The 16,430-nt window shown below is 47.7% G+C and overlaps 2 protein-coding genes across 4 annotated transcripts in view; one reads left to right on the forward strand and one right to left on the reverse strand.

Annotated features, from left to right (window-relative positions):
* The window catches only part of aplf (aprataxin and PNKP like factor), a 61,326-nt gene extending 49,865 nt beyond the window's left edge, over positions 1–11,461 (reverse strand). The window contains exons 1-2 of one of the 2 annotated variants that reach the window (XM_067989472.1): positions 11,165–11,461; positions 9,397–9,468 (exon numbers count right to left, since the gene is read on the reverse strand). In XM_067989472.1, the coding sequence (XP_067845573.1) occupies positions 9,397–9,468; positions 11,165–11,257 (165 nt within the window). In that variant the 5' untranslated portion in view covers positions 11,258–11,461. Of the gene's footprint in view, positions 1–9,158; positions 9,309–9,396; positions 9,469–11,164 lie in introns of those variants that run through there. The other variant, XM_067989473.1, reaches the window with a different exon arrangement.
* A 10-nt stretch (positions 11,462–11,471) lies between these two features.
* LOC137324781 (F-box only protein 48) overlaps positions 11,472–16,430 on the forward strand; it is a 17,640-nt gene continuing 12,681 nt past the window's right edge. Inside the window, exon 1 of one of the 2 annotated variants that reach the window (XM_067989475.1) lies at positions 11,472–11,572. The gene's annotated coding sequence lies outside the window, so the exon portion shown is untranslated. The remainder of the gene's footprint in view (positions 11,573–16,430) is intronic. The other variant, XM_067989474.1, reaches the window with a different exon arrangement.

Genomic DNA, 16,430 nt, shown 5'->3' on the forward strand with positions numbered 1-16,430 from the left:
GGAATCGGAGAGGAGACGTCGGGGGGGGGGGGCGGGGAATCGGAGAGACGTCGTCGGAGGGGGGGGGCGGGGAATCGGAGAGACGTCGTCGGGGGGGGGGGGGGGGGGGGGGGGGGGGGCGGGGAATCAGAGAGACGTCGTCGGGGGGGGGGGGGGGGGGGGGGGGGGGGGAATCAGAGACACGTCGTCGGGGGGGGGGGGGGGGGGGGGGGGGGGGGGAATCAGAGACACGTCGTCGGGGGGGGGGGGGGGGCGGGGAATCGGAGAGACGTCGTCGGCGGGGGGCGGGCGGGGAATCGGAGCGACGTTGTCGGGGGGGGCGGGGAATCGGAGAGACGTCGTCGCGGGGGGCGGGGAATCGGAGAGACGTCGTTGGGGGGGGGGCGGGGAATCGGAGAGACGTCGTCGGGGGGTGGGGGGGGGGGAATCGGAGAGACGTCGTTGGGGGGGGGGCGGGGAATCGGAGAGACGTCGTCGGGGGGTGGGGGGCGGGGAATCGGAGAGACGTCGTCGGGGGGGAGGCGGGGAATCGGAGAGACGTCGTCGGGGGGGGGGGCGGGGAATCGGAGAGACATCGTCGGGGGGGGGGGGGGGGGGGCGGGGAATCGGAGAGACGTCGTCGGGGGGGGGGGGCGGGGAATCGGTGAGACGTCGTCGGGGGGGGGGGGGGGGCGGGGAATCGGAGAGACGTCGTCGGGGGGGGGGGGGGGGGCGCGGGGAATCGGAGAGACGTCGTCGGGGGGGGGGGGGGCGGGGCGGGAAATCGGAGAGACGTCGTCGGGGGGGGGGGGGGGGGGGCGCGGGGAATCGGAGAGACATCGTCGGGGGGGGGGGGGGCGGGGAATCGGTGAGACGTCGTCAGGGGGGGGGGGGGGGGCGGGGAATCGGTGAGACGTCGTCGGGGGGGGGGGGGCGCGGGGAATCGGAGAGACGTCGTCGGGGGGGGGGGGGGGCGCGGGGAATCGGAGAGACGTCGTCGGGGGGGGGGGGGCGCGGGGAATCGGAGAGACGTCGTCGGGGGGGGGGGGGGGCGGGGCGGGAAATCGGAGAGACGTCGTCGGGGGGGGGGGGGGGCGCGGGGAATCGGAGAGACGTCGTCGGGGGGGGGGGCGGGGAATCGGAGAGACGTCGTCGGGGGGGGGGGGGGCGGGGCGGGAAATCGGAGAGACGTCGTCGGGGGGGGGGGGAAAATCGGAGGAACGTCGTCGGGGGGGGGCGCGGGGAATCGGAGAGACGTTGTCGGGAGAGGGGCGGGGAATCGGAGCGACGTCGTCGGGAGAGGGGGAAATCGGAGCGACGTCGTCGGGGGGGGGGGGGTGCAAACTCGGAGAGACATCGGGTCGGGGGAGACAGTGGAGCAGGGGGGTGCAGGTGACATCGTTTGGAAGGTAGGTTTATTTATTTGGGTTCGGGAACAGCGCGCGCACACAGATGCGTCTGTGTGAAATTTGGAAGTCAGCGGGTCAGAGCAGAGATTCAACCCTGCTTCGGATTTTTGTGATTTTCTTTGCCCCCCCAACGCCCAACGCACCCGGACTTGCTTTTGAAAATTGAGCCCTATGTATCCGTATGCGTATACAAGCAAACTTCTTTCACTTGCAAAGTGATCACTATAACTTCTTCAACCAGTACCTGACAGTAGCCAAAATATGTGGGGGAAAACTGGTGTGGAGGGCTGTGAACCAGCTAGGAAATATACTACCTTTCTGTAGCTCATAAAATACCCTATAGAATAAAGCAGGCAGTTTTCAGCACTGACAGGCACAAGACATCATACTCAAAAACAAATACAGCTTTCAATTTGAAGCTAAATGAAACATCAGACAAGAAAGATGGCTGGTCTGGCAAATGGAAAACTTCAAACTGGTGTTAAAGGGCAGCGCTGTAATAAGCTTGCAGTTAAGGCACATTGTTGCAACTAGCTTACGTTTTACCTCTCCCAGAGAAGCTTGATGTTGACACTTGATACACAAAGTGAAAATAACCACATACCAAATTTGTCAACAAACATTAATTGAATCAGAATAGAAATGTTACATTGATGTTCTGTAGAGACATAGTTACTCCAAGAATAATTGCAATCACTGCAACAATTGTAAACAGATTACTCAGGACTGACACAGAAAAGCCACATGTTCAATAAAATACTAAGAGAAAGCAAATTTTAATGGAAAACAGAGAATGGCAAACCTCGGATAACTAAGATTATATATTACAGCATGCTTCAAACTGTCCCTTGGCATTTCGTTTATACTCCAGTAAACACTCAAAACCTACTCCAAATGAAATCTATTAGAATTTCCATTTTATTATCTGGTACTTCAGCAAAAAAGAAAATAGTGCTGGAAAAGAAAAATATCAGCCGTCTAACAGCTACACAAAACACACATTACCAGATCTGTTTTACTCGACAGCAGCTTTATGAATCCCTGCCACGAACAGCGAGAATTTTAAAATTTTGTTTTACCACATGTAGAATACACAAAATTATCTTGCCAGATTTAAATACTCCAATGCCTAGTGTAAAAAAAAATGATCAAAGACATTTGTGAAAAGACATTGTACAGAACTGGTGTGACAAAATTATCTAGCAGCTAATTAACAGCAGAGGTTAATAATCTAACAAATTATGCCAGGAACCAACACAAACTATAGCCCACTAATGATACAAAGCAAAGGCTGTGTAGACAGTAAGATGTGAAAAATGTCTTTCAGTTGCATAATTAATTCACTTTAAAGATATAATGGAAAATCTCAACTCCATGCTCTACTCCAAGCTTCCGTTCCCAAATATATACATTTCACTTAATAATCCCTCAGAGGAGCAGCATGAGGCCTCTCACTCTTCCAAGTCTTATTCCCAGGAAGGCCACTGTTCAGGCTGTCATACCCAACTAATACTTCTACCCACCCCATATCCTGGAGTTTGCAGGTACTGTGCCCAGCCAGGCCTTGCACTTTGCCACTCCAAATTTACCCTAGGCATTGCCACTCCCAGTCCAGCCAGTCCCAAACTTTACGGCTTCCAATTGCCATGTGACAAGAAACCAATCCTGTTCCAATGTGAATTTCACCCAACCACAACACTCCCCAGTCCTGTATTCTGCTGTTTACTGCTGTATTGTGTTCTTTGGCAACCTGTTGCCACTTGCCCAGCTATTTTAACCGTGTGGACTTCCCTCTGGAGCCCTGCTGCCTTCCCACTCAGCCCCAGTGTCTGCCAGCCCCAACGCTCACCATCTCCTCCAGCCTCAGGCCTTCCCTCCTCTCAGATCTCTTCCTGCCTCAGCCTTAGGCCCTGCTGCCTCTTCACCCTACCAAAACAACACCACCTCCTATTCCCTCCCAAGCCCAGACCCTGCTCCCTCCTGATCATTTCCAATTCCAAACTCCTCCCTTCATTCTGGCCTCCTCCTCAGCCTCTGCTCTGTTGCAGTACCCCCAATTCCACCCGTTCTTCCCAATCCTGCTCCCTTCTATCTCCATCAACAGGTCCCACAAACTCCAAGCCCCACTCCAACCCAGCCGCGGCCTATGCTCTTTCCAAAGCAAAGTCCTCCAGTTTCGCTCTTGCTAGACATATTACATCGTCTCCTGTACCAGCCAGAGTCACGGCTCTGGAACTATCACAACATCAACAAACATACATCCAACCTGCAGCATACATGCATCCTAGACCAGACCCTAAACTTTGCTCCTTCCCAAATCAGGTTCCATCCTACTTTGTCCCATCCTGAGGCTATCCTCCAGCTAAAGCCCTAGGACTTCTCTACCCAATCCAAAACTCACCTCCAACTTGCATGTCCTGGGCTTTGAAAAGGTAATGGTTTAATTATTTTGAAACATACAGATCATATAGCCATGAAGATAGAAGTGATGGAAGTATTGTGAAGCTCGGTGTGGTATTAGAACCTAATAGTTAAAATGTGTTTTTTTTAAAGTCAGAAGCACAATCCTGAGAATGATAATGTTCTCAGACTGATATCTGTTTATACTAAGAAAAATTATGAATTGTAGTGCAAGTAAAATAATTTAAGATCATTCAGGTCAAGTGGAGTAAATCCAAATTAACAAAAGTATATGAAATGCAGGCCACACAGAACCAATTCACTGGAATTAGAGATAGGCATTATTAAAATTACTTTACATTTTCAGGAAGTATTTGACAAGGCTCATCACAAGAAACTTTCTTGCTGAAGTGGAAGCTGACAAGTAAATTGAGTAAGTATAAACTGAAATAGATATCATGCAAATAACAAGAAAAGGTTATCATCAATGACATGCTCTAACCAGGTAACTGTTAACAACAGTATTCCCCATGGATCAGTGGTGGGACCTCTAATTTTGTGGATATCACCAAGTTATTTGGGAATGGACAATATTCTAATAATAAGAGTACTTTGGAGCGATCCGCTAAGACAGCAGTTTGACAGATGAAAAACGAACATGACTTAAGTTAATGTACACAGATGCTGAAAATGGCAAGTAGAACTGCACAACAAAGGGAACATAGTTAAATAAATACATCAGGATAAAGACCTACAATGAGTTTATACGTACATATTTCTAGGAAGATATCGGGGGGAATGATTTATACAAAAATACACACCTATTGTGATAAACAGAACTATTGGTTTATGGTCACAAATTAAAAATTTTTCCATGGGATTCCAGAATTTTTACCAGTGTTTGGGGATCACATTCCATAATTCCATCCTTTTATAATTAAGGCACTGTCTTCCAATCACTGAATACATCAAAACTCTCTCCACGGATGCTGCCTGACCTGCTGAGTGTTTCCACCATTTTCTGTTTTTATTTCAGATTTCCAGAACTTGCAGTATTTTGCCTTTGTTTTACTGAATAAGTCAAGTTTTGTTTTTTTACTACATTGGTTTTTGGGGGGGTTTATTTCATTTTGGGAAATGCATTCTGCCATTCCAACAATTTTTCCATGAAAACTGAACCATTGGCTTTGAAAATAAGCCATTGGGGTTTTTTGGTAAGAAGTTCAGAAATGTTGCCTTTTAGAATTTGAAGGAATGGGACTATTAAAGCCAACTCGGTGACATTATTTTCGAAGAGTTCTTTCATTAGTGTACAAAATGATCCCATTTAAAACTACAATACCATCTCACCATCTTTTCAGCTATGTAATAAAACTTGTAATCAGTGTAAAATGATAGATATAACTTAAGTGTACTGTAACTTAAGCCATAATTACCTGCATTTGGGGATCACATTCCATAATTCCATCCTTTTAGAATTAAGGCATTGGTTTCCAATCACTGAATAGGTCAAGCACCGTTTTTTATTGCATTGGTATCTGTGATTTTTATTAGTGTTTTGGGAAATGCATTCTGCAATTATCAGACAAAATTTGGTCATAGAGCTAGATTTTAAGAAGCGGAGAGAGAGGTAGAGGGGCTTAGGGAGGCAATTCCAGAGTTTAGGTCCTAGGCAGCTGAAGGCAGCCAACGGTGGAGCGATTAAAATCAAGAATGCAGAAGAGGCTAGAATTGGAGGAGTGCAGAGATCTCGGAGGGTTGTAGGGCTGGAGGAGGCTACAGAGAAAGGGAGGGGCATTTGGAATATATAAAGAAGCTACAAAGAAACATACACCACCTTACACTGTTCGAAACTGCTGTAGAACCACAAGAATCCTGCAGTAAATACTACAGAGCATCTCAACATAAAAGTGAAACATCTTCAAAAGGAATGTGTCATATTTGTCAATATTAATTTTTAAATGTATTCAAGCAGACTGACATTTAAGCTAGGGCTGTCATCTTAAATGCAGACAGGCTGAGTGGCCTACAGTTAGACACTGCCACCCATCTGCCATTAAGCACTAACCCTGAACCTGTAGGCAGTGAATGGTAGACACACAAGACTCATTATTAAGCAACAGATGTAGGGATGACCAAGTCAGCTACCTCATGGGATGAGTTTCCTAATTTAAAAAAAAACAAATGAACTATGAAAGTACAGTCGAATTATATTATTCTCTGCTACTGTTTATCAAGCTTTCCCTCTCCATTTTATAATTTTCGGCAGAAACGGGTCAGTATTAAATTTACATACACATGCTGATGTTTCAGAGTTGGGTAATGATCAACCATTACTAGTACCTGGTTATCCTTCCAAAAATCCTACTCTGAACTACTACAGGAACGTAACATAAAACTGTATCTTAATAAGTAATGCTTTGGGGGGTGAAAACAGATTAAACCTCAGGGCTGAAGAGAGCATGAAGAACTGGCCTGTTATTCTCATTTACAGCTTAAATTGTTCTCACTGTAAGACTGCTGTTTTGCTTCATTAGAGTTAATCTTAAACATGAAAGCTGGTAGCTATATAGAACGACAATTTAAATGGAAGAACTCAGTACAATCTAAAATTATTTTGTACAGATAAACAAGATAATCCGCTTCTAAGTATTTAAAGAGTCTATTTGTAGACGCGGCTGCTGAAACCCTCATCCATGTTTTTGTTGCCTCCAGACTCAGCTATTCCAATATTCTCCTGGCCGGCTTCCCATTTTCTACCTTCTGTAAACTTCAGCTCATCCAAAGCTCTGATGCCCGTATCCTGGCTCACACCAAGTCCTGTTCACCCATAACCCCTGTGCTCATTGACCTACATTGACGACCAGTCCAGCAACACCTTAAATTTAAAATTCTCCTCCTCGTGTTCAAAACCCTCCATGGCCTCGCCCGTCCCTATCTCTCTAACCTCCTCCAGCCCTACAGCGCTCTGAGAACTCTGCGTTCCTCCAATTCTAGCCTCTTGTTTATCCCAGATTTCCTTCCCCCCTCTATAGGCAGCCGTGCCTTCAGCTGTATAGACCGTAAGCTCTGGAATTCCCTCCCTAAACCTCTCCACCTATCTCTCCTCTTTTAAGACGCTCCTTAAAGCCTACCTCTTTGACAAAGCTTTTGGTCACCTGTCCTAATATCTCCTTATGTGGCTTGGTGTCAAATTTTGTTTGATAATCACTCCTGTGAAGCGCCTTGGGACGTTTTACTACATGAAAAGCGCTTTATAAATGCAAGTTGTAGTAGAAAGGGTAAAATTTTGTTCTCCAATTGTGGATTAGACATTACTTGGAACCGATCAAAAATTTGACCAGATTCAAAAGCAGTGATTCTTTATAAACAAAAATAGGAACTGGCTGCCCTCTACCAGTAACCTGGTGCAAAACACCTGAGAACTTGTTTTTTATTTCAGCAATGCATTTTCTCTCTCTTTTCCCTGCTCTCCTGCCCCACCTCATAAAATTCAATCCCACTTTTAGGTCAGAGTTATTAAATACATGTTCTTTACTGCTCGTGTAGCCAAGACTCTGCCACAAAAACCACAACAGAAACTAAAACAAGAATTCCAAAAGTAAACCCCAATATTTTAAATATATCAGATTTATTGATAACAGTCACAATATTTGCAGAAAAGAAAAATCAAATAGTGACTTTAAATAGCCTTGGTTACAGGAAGAAACTCATTTCAAAGTTCAAACTTGACAAGTTCTGCATAACGTACAATGGATATCAAGCTTCAAAATAAAGAATATATTTCCAAAAAATCAAATTTCTAATGATTACAAAGTAGAAATCTCCTACCCCTCATACATGTTGGCAGCAAGTGTGGCTAATATACAGGTTTTTTTTAAACCACTTCTATTTAATGGTCTAATGGTCCCTGTACACTCTATCTGCTTGACTAAAGATAATGTTAGGTCACTATGATGAGCACTCTGTCTAAAAGAAAACAAAAGATACAAATTAAAAATGACGGGCAAGCATTTCCAAAAGAAAAATATAGACAGATAGAGAAATACAGTCACGTGCATACAAACACTTTTACTGTCTGCACACTTCAGTTTCTTGTTTTGGGATGAAATTATTTGCTGGTCCATTCAGATGATAAATTGACATTGAGCAATAGCAATAACAAAATCTGATGAACTGTCAACATCTGCCTCATCCACTGAGCAATAAGCATAAAATAATTATTCAAGAATCTGTCGCAGCAATAAATCTCAGCATTCAATGCTGAAAAATTGGTGTGACTTTCCCATCTCATAGCCTGGGATCACAGCAATACATCTATTCACGTTCAGGTCTTTGTAATTAAGTCCCAAGGCGTTGACTCACACAGACCATCTACTGCCTCTTAAGTGCCAATGAAGAACAAATTAGGATACTATGGTGGCATCGAATGAAAGACAGAAAGCCTGAAATTCTAGTCTCCTTTTGTGAACCTCAACAGAAATCTTCCTCCTTGTTATCTATCACGGATGGAAAGGTGCAATCGCCTCTGAACTCCAGCATGTGTTTTGGGCAATCTTCAGGAGGTTGGGGTGTGAAATAATTGAATTTAACCAAGTCTGGCTGAACAATATGAATCTTCTACAGTAGGAATGAAAATCTCACCTAATAATAGTTGGCACTATCGAGAGGACAAATCAGCCATGTGATTGTGCGTACCACTAGTTGAATTTTATAGAATTCTTTGAATTAAGGAGAGAAGACCAGCTTACCATATTGGGGTAAGATCTGGTTTCTTCTAACAAGAACAGTTGGTTCTGGAATAGTCCTATATCATAGCCCACTAATTATTAAACTTAAATTAATGATTAATATTGTTAAGTATTAGTAACTTTCATGAGTTTTAAGGTTTATAAAAAAAAGGAAACCTAATAATGATTGACATATATATATCAAAATATCTTCAATGTGGTGAGATTCCTACATTGCAAATGTACCTCAGAAAACCCTCTCTTCTCCAGTTGGCACTTACTCACTCGTATGTGTGCCCTACATTCAGAAATAAGACGACCCATGTTAGCCCTAGTTCAACCTCGTGGCAAATAGCTGAGTCCATGGACACAAAAGCTGAACTGGAAACATGCTGAGTCGGTGTCTACAAGATAATCAAACATGAACTATGCCTATTTTTGACTAGACCAATAAGGGTAGCAATGGGTTACCCCAGTAACACCAACCAGAAAACAGCTCTGCAAATGCCCCCTCATCTAAGAAGGCACCACTAACATAATAATCTGAACATGAGGTCCAATCAAACTCAGAGAAGCTTGCACTGAAGCTAGATCGTAATATTATTCATATCGACCAACCAGTGTATGTCCTGGTACCCACCTGTCGCGGAAGGCCTCGAGGGTACTGGCAGACATAACCTAATGCACCCAGGCAGAATCCCATCCAGGTACTAACCAGGCCTGACTCTGCTTCACTTCCGAGATTAGATGAGATTGGGCGTTTTCAGAGTGGTCTGGCTGCAGGCAGTACCTATGTAAAGAGCTTTCACTCAAATCAATGTATTTGTAGAAGTTACAATATTAAATAAATATCTCTGTTCAGGCAGAAACCTACTTACTGGTTTGATGCGCAATTTCTCATCAACCACCTCCAGCAGGCCATGGTTTCTGGACACTCGTTTATCGGAAATCTAAAAAATGAAAGCAACCCCCCAAAAAAAGTTAAAATACCATAGGATAACTTGCAAGTATATTAAATTTTCCCATCTGAAAACACATTTAAGTCCCCCAATTGCAAATGTTGGGAGCTTAGCAGTTAGTGGGAATGGAGTCAAGGGAGGGGAAGGTGAGTCTCATGGATGAGATGAACTCAAAGGCGGCATGAGTGGAGATGGATGAGAAACTAAAGAGAGACATGCAGGTTCGGGAGTGGGACAGGAACCTAGGGGAGGTTTGGCTTCGTGGGCAAGGGGAAGCAGCAGAGGCAGCTGAACAGATGGTCTCAAACTTAGTGACAAAGAACTCCAGAGCTCCTCACATCTATTGTTGGAGGTGAGGGTGCAGGCAACAGGGGAGAGGGGTTTAAGGAGACGGTAGGTAGTGGAGAGAATAAGCCGGGGTTATCTTTACTTTCCAGGACAATCCTGGAGTAGTGAGCGATTTTGCCAGAGGAGAGTGAAGCCTGATAACGCTTGATGTTGTCCAACCAGATCTGATGATGGATGGCTACACCAGTTCTGCACTCCTCGGACTTGAGGGAGCAAAGATTGAGGCCATAACAAGGGGAACAAGCAAGATGAGAAACAGTAATGGATTTTCTGGGAACAAGGGCATCAAACGTGAACTTGAGAGTGGCTGTGCAAATGAACGATTGCAGAAGTAATGCAGTGAATGCAATGCCAAAGGTTAGGCAGTTGAGAGTTTGAAAGTTGAATTGTCAGTGACTTGGGGAGAGAATCTTCCAGGTGTGGGCTCAGAAGGAGGTGGGATTGGAAGGGGGTGGGTGATATTCCTAAAAATAGAAAATGATGCAAATACCGAGGAAGGCTATACATACAAGACATTAACCTCTCTTTCCTCGTCACAGATGCTGTTGAACCTGCTGTGAATTTCCAACAATTTAAGTTTTTTTTAATTTATACCAAATGTATGTATTTTGTTGGCTGTGCTTAAGTGTAGGGATAGCAGAGAGTGGGCGACCAGTCAGGAGAGCATTGGAATAATAGTCTGGAGGTGACAAAGGCAGAGGTGTGCAACGTTAGAGGTGGAAGCAGGCGGTATTTGAGGAGGAGAGAATTTGAGGTTGGAAGATCAGCTTGGAATCAGCAAAGGAGGCCACAGTTGTGAATAGTCTGGTTCAGCCCGAGGTAGTGGGCAGGGAGAGGGTTGGGGCTGGTGGTAAAGGTACAGAGTTTGTGGCAGGGGCTTCAGATTGATTTTAACACCTAATAGAAATCTTTAAATTTATGGAAGAGTTTGATAGGGTAGACGAAAACCAGGAGCCATAAATATCAGATAGTCACCAATAAATCCAATTAGGGAACTGGGGAGAAACTTCTTTACCCTGAGAGTGGCGAGAATGTGGAACTTGCTAACACAAGGAGTAATTGAGGCGAATAGCATAGATGCATTTAAGGAGAAGCTAGATAAACAAATGAAGGAGAAAAGAATAGGATATCCTGATAGGGTTAGATGAAGGAGGGGGGGAAAAGAGGCTTGTGTGGAGCATAAACACCAACATGGACCTGTCGGGCCGAATGGCCTGTTTCTATGTCATTGGGAAATCTCTCAGTTAATCCGGTGAGCACTTTTCCAGCAAAACTCAATTACACTTGACTTCAACGTCTAGAGGGTTTGTTTCCAGTCAGAAGAGCGGCGGCCACTTACTCCGAGAAAAGGCCCTCGTCCGATGGCGGTGAGGCCGGCGGGTAAGGCGATGCTTTCCCCCCCATCCACAGGCTCCAGCTCCAACTCCAACATGCTCGCTGCGCCTCCCACACTCCCGACCGACCCCACTCTCGGGGCTACATTCAAAGGAAATCAAACCACAGCCGACGCGAAAACCCTTTTTGGTTTTTCCTTTTCGTCACTGAAGGAAGCGCGATGAAGGAAAACTTCCCGCCGAGGGCCAGGGCGCTTGACAGGGACACCGGGACTACAACTCCCGGCGTGCCCCCACCGCAGACCGCGCCTGCGCAGTAATCGCGGAGACGACGACGGTTGCGCGCGCGTGACGTCTCATGTAAACAAACGTCAACCGCCGGACATTTAAAAAAATGAAAAGGATCGGAGCAGGTGAGAAGGGTTAAAGAGGGGAGGGAGGGAGTGTGAGAGAAAGAGGGGTTAAAGGGGGGGGGGGAGAGAAAGAGGGGTTAAAGGGGGGGGGGAGAGAAAGAGGGGTTAAAGGGGGGGGGGAGAGAAAGAGGGGTTAAAGGGGGGGGGAGAGAAAGAGGGGTTAAAGGGGGGGGGGAGAGAAAGAGGGGTTAAAGGGGGGGGGGAGAGAAAGAGGGGTTAAAGGGGGGGGGGAGAGAAAGAGGGGTTAAAGGGGGGGGGGAGAGAAAGAGGGGTTAAAGGGGGGAGAGAAAGAGGAGTTAAAGGGGGGGAGAGAAAGAGGGGTTAAAGGGGGGGGAGAGAAAGAGGGGTTAAAGGGGGGGGAGAGAAAGAGGGGTTAAAGGGGGGGGAGAGAAAGAGGGTTAAGGGGGGGAGAGAAAGAGGGGTTAAAGAAGGGAGAGGAGGGGGGGGTTAAAGAAGGGAGAGGAGGGGGGGGTTAAAGAAGGGAGAGGAGGGGGGGGTTAAAGAAGGGAGAGGAGGGGGGGGGGTTAAAGAAGGGAGAGGAGGGGGGGGGGTTAAAGAAGGGAGAGGAGGGGGGGGGGTTAAAGAAGGGAGAGGAGGGGGGGGGGTTAAAGAAGGGAGAGGAGGGGGGGGGGTTAAAGAAGGGAGAGGAGGGGGGGGGGTTAAAGAAGGGAGAGGAGGGGGGGGGGTTAAAGAAGGGAGAGGAGGGGGGGGGGGTTAAAGAAGGGAGAGGAGGGGGGGGGGTTAAAGAAGGGAGAGGAGGGGGGGGGGTTAAAGAAGGGAGAGGAGGGGGGGGGGGTTAAAGAAGGGAGAGGAGGGGGGGGGGTTAAAGAAGGGAGAGGAGGGGGGGGGGTTAAAGAAGGGAGAGGAGGGGGGGGGGGTTAAAGAAGGGAGAGGAGGGGGGGGGGTTAAAGAAGGGAGAGGAGGGGGGGGGTTAAAGAAGGGAGAGGAGGGGGGGGGTTAAAGAAGGGAGAGGAGGGGGGGGGTTAAAGAAGGGAGAGGAGGGGGGGGGGGTTAAAGAAGGGAGAGGAGGGGGGGGGTTAAAGAAGGGAGAGGAGGGGGGGGGGTTAAAGAAGGGAGAGGAGGGGGGGGGGTTAAAGAAGGGAGAGGAGGGGGGGGGGGTTAAAGAAGGGAGAGGAGGGGGGGGGGGGTTAAAGAAGGGAGAGGAGGGGGGGGGGGTTAAAGAAGGGAGAGGAGGGGGGGGGGGTTAAAGAAGGGAGAGAGAGAGAGGGGAGGTTAAAGAAGGGAGAGAGAGAGAGGGGAGGTTAAAGAAGGGAGAGAGAGAGGGAGGGGAGTTAAAGAAGGGAGAGAGAGAGGGAGGGGAGTTAAAGAAGGGAGAGAGAGAGGGAGGGGAGTTAAAGAAGGGAGAGAGAGAGGGAGGGGAGTTAAAGAAGGGTGAGAGAGTGGAGGGTTAAAGAAGGGAGAGAGAGAGGGAGGTTAAAGAAGGGAGACATGATGTGGAGATGCCGGTGATGGACTGGGGTTGACAATTGTAAACAATTTTACAACACCAAGTTATAGTCCAGCAATTTTATTTTAAATTCACAAGCTTTCGGAGGCTACCTCCTTCCTCAGGTGAACGATGTGGAAATGAAGTCCTCGAAATGAAGTCGCATTATAATTCACAGAACAATGCTGGTGATAACAGACAGTTTTTTCAACTGCCCGTTGCCAAGGCAATCAGTGTGCAGACAGACAGGTGTTACCTGCCAGGTCTCAGAATATACAAATCACAAAAAAAAAACAACAAACAAAAAAAAAAACAGAGATAGAGAGGTAGAAACATAGAAAAGACAGCAACTGACCCGTTATATTAAAAACAGATAACATTTGTTCGCTGGTGGGGTAACGTGTAGCGTGACATGAACCCAAGATCCCGGTTGAGGCCGTCCTCATGGGTGCGGAACTTGGCTATCAATTTCTGCTCGACGATTTTGCGTTGTCGTGTGTCTCGAAGGCCGCCTTGGAGTACGCTTACCCGAAGGTCGGTGGCTGAATGTCCTTGACTGCTGAAGTGTTCCCCGACTGGGAGGGAACCCTCCTGTTTGGCGATTGTTGCGCGGTGTCCGTTCATCCGTTGTCAATGCGTCAATGCCAGATTCATCAGCCGCACTCAGAAGACAGTCCAGAATGTCACCCGAGCACAACGCAACGCCATCAACGCTCTCAAGACCAACCGCAACATCGTCATCAAACCAGCGGACAAAGGAGGAGCCATAGTCATACAGAACAGAACGGACTATTGCAAAGAAGCATACCGACAACTGGACAACCAGGAACACTACAGACGGTTACCCGCAGACCCGACCAAAGAACACACCCACCAGCTCAACAAACTGATCAAGACCTTCGATCCAGACCTTCAAAGCATCCTACGCACTCTCATCCCACGTACTCCCCGCGTGGGAGACTTCTACTGCCTCCCAAAGATACACAAAGCCAACACACCTGGACGTCCTATCGTATCAGGCAACGGAACCCTGTGTGAGAACCTCTCTGGATACATCGAGGGCATCCTGAAACCCATCGTACAGGGAACCCCCAGCTTCTGTCGCGACACTACAGACTTCCTACAAAAACTCAGTACCCACGGACCAGTTGAACCAGGAACACTTCTCACCACGATGGACGTCTCGGCACTCTACACCAGTATCCCCCACGATGACGGCATCGCTGCGACAGCATCAATACTCAACACCAACAACAGCCAATCTCCGGACGCCATCCTACAACTCATCCGCTTCATCCTGGATCACAATGTCTTCACCTTCGATAACCAGTTCTTTACCCAAACACACGGAACAGCCATGGGGACCAAATTCGCACCCCAATACGCCAACATTTTCATGCACAAGTTCGAGCAGGACTTCTTCACTGCACAAGACCCCCAACCAACACTATACACCAGATACATCGACGACATTTTCTTTCTATGGACCCACGGCGAGGAATCACTGAAGAGACTACACGATAACATCAATAAGTTCCATCCCACCATCAAGCTCACCATGGACTACTCCTCAGAATCAGTTTCTTTCTTGGACACACGAATCTCCATCAAAGACGGGCACCTCAGCACCTCACTCTACCGCAAGCCCACGGACAACCTCACGATGCTCCACTTTTCCAGCTTCCACCCTAACCACGTCAAAGAGGCCATCCCCTATGGACAGGCCCTGCGAATACACAGGGTCTGCTCAGACGAGGAGGAACGCGATGGACACCTACAGACGCTGAAAGACGCCCTAGTAAGAACGGGATATGACGCTCGACTCATCGATCGACAGTTCCGACGGGCCACAGCAAAAAATCGCATAGACCTCCTCAGGAGACTAACACGGGACGCAACCAACAGAGTACCCTTTGTCGTCCAGTACTTCCCCGGAGCGGAGAAACTACGCCATGTTCTCCGCAGCCTTCAACATGTCATCAATGACGACGAACACCTCGCTATGGCCATCCCCACACCTCCACTACTCGCCTTTAAACAGCCACCCAACCTCAAACAGACCATCGTTCGCAGCAAATTACCCAGCTTTCAAGAGAACAGCGTCCACGACACCACACAACCCTGCCGCGGTAACCTCTGCAAGACATGCCAGATCATCGACACAGATACCACCATCACACGAGAGGACACCACCCACCAGGTGCATGGTTCATACTCCTGTGACTCGGCCAACGTTGTCTACCTCATACGTTGCAGGAAAGGATGCCCCAGAGCATGGTACATTGGCGAGACCATGCAGACACTGCGACAACGGATGAACGGACACCGCGCAACAATCGCCAAACAGGAGGGTTCCCTCCCAGTCGGGGAACACTTCAGCAGTCAAGGACATTCAGCCACCGACCTTCGGGTAAGCGTACTCCAAGGCGGCCTTCGAGACACACGACAACGCAAAATCGTCGAGCAGAAATTGATAGCCAAGTTCCGCACCCATGAGGACGGCCTCAACCGGGATCTTGGGTTCATGTCACGCTACACGTTACCCCACCAGCGAACAAATGTTATCTGTTTTTAATATAACGGGTCAGTTGCTGTCTTTTCTATGTTTCTACCTCTCTATCTCTGTTTTTTTTTGTTTGTTGTTTTTTTTTGGTGATTTTTATATTCTGAGACCTGGCAGGTAACACCTGTCTGTCTGCACACTGATTGCCTTGGCAACGGGCAGTTGAAAAAACTGTCTGTTATCACCAGCATTGTTCTGTGAATTATAAATGCGACTTCATTTCGAGGACTTCATTTCCACATCGTTCACCTGAGGAAGGAGGTAGCCTCCGAAAGCTTGTGAATTTAAAATAAAATTGCTGGACTATAACTTGGTGTTGTAAAATTGTTTACAAAAGAAGGGAGAGAGAGAGGGAGGTTAAAGAAGGGAGAGAGAGAGGGAGGTTAAAGAAGGGAGAGAGAGAGGGGGGGTTAAAGAAGGGAGAGAGAGAGAGAGAGGGAGGGGAGTTAAAGAAGGAGAGAGAGAGGAGGGTTAAAGAAGGGAGAGAAAGGGGGTTTAAAGGGGGGGAGAAAGAGAGAGGGGGTTAAAGAAGGGAGAGAGAGAGGGAGGTTAAAGAAGGGAGAGAGAGAGGGAGGTTAAAGAAGGGAGAGAGAGAGGGAGGGGAGTTAAAGAAGGGAGAGAGAGAGGAGGGTTAAAGAAGGGAGAGAAAGGGGGTTTAAAGGGGGGGAGAGAGAGAGAGAGAGAGGGGGTTAAAGAAGGGAGAGAGAGAGGGAGGTTAAAGAAGGGAGAGAGAGAGGGAGGTTAAAGAAGGGAGAGAGAGAGGGAGGTTCAAGAAGGGAGAGAGAGAGGGAGGTTAAAGAAGGGAGAGAGAGAGGGGGGTTAAAGAAGGGAGAGAGAGAGGGGGGTTA

This window comes from Heptranchias perlo, chromosome 8, assembly GCF_035084215.1.
Source record: "Heptranchias perlo isolate sHepPer1 chromosome 8, sHepPer1.hap1, whole genome shotgun sequence".
Taxonomy (NCBI): domain Eukaryota; kingdom Metazoa; phylum Chordata; class Chondrichthyes; order Hexanchiformes; family Hexanchidae; genus Heptranchias; species Heptranchias perlo.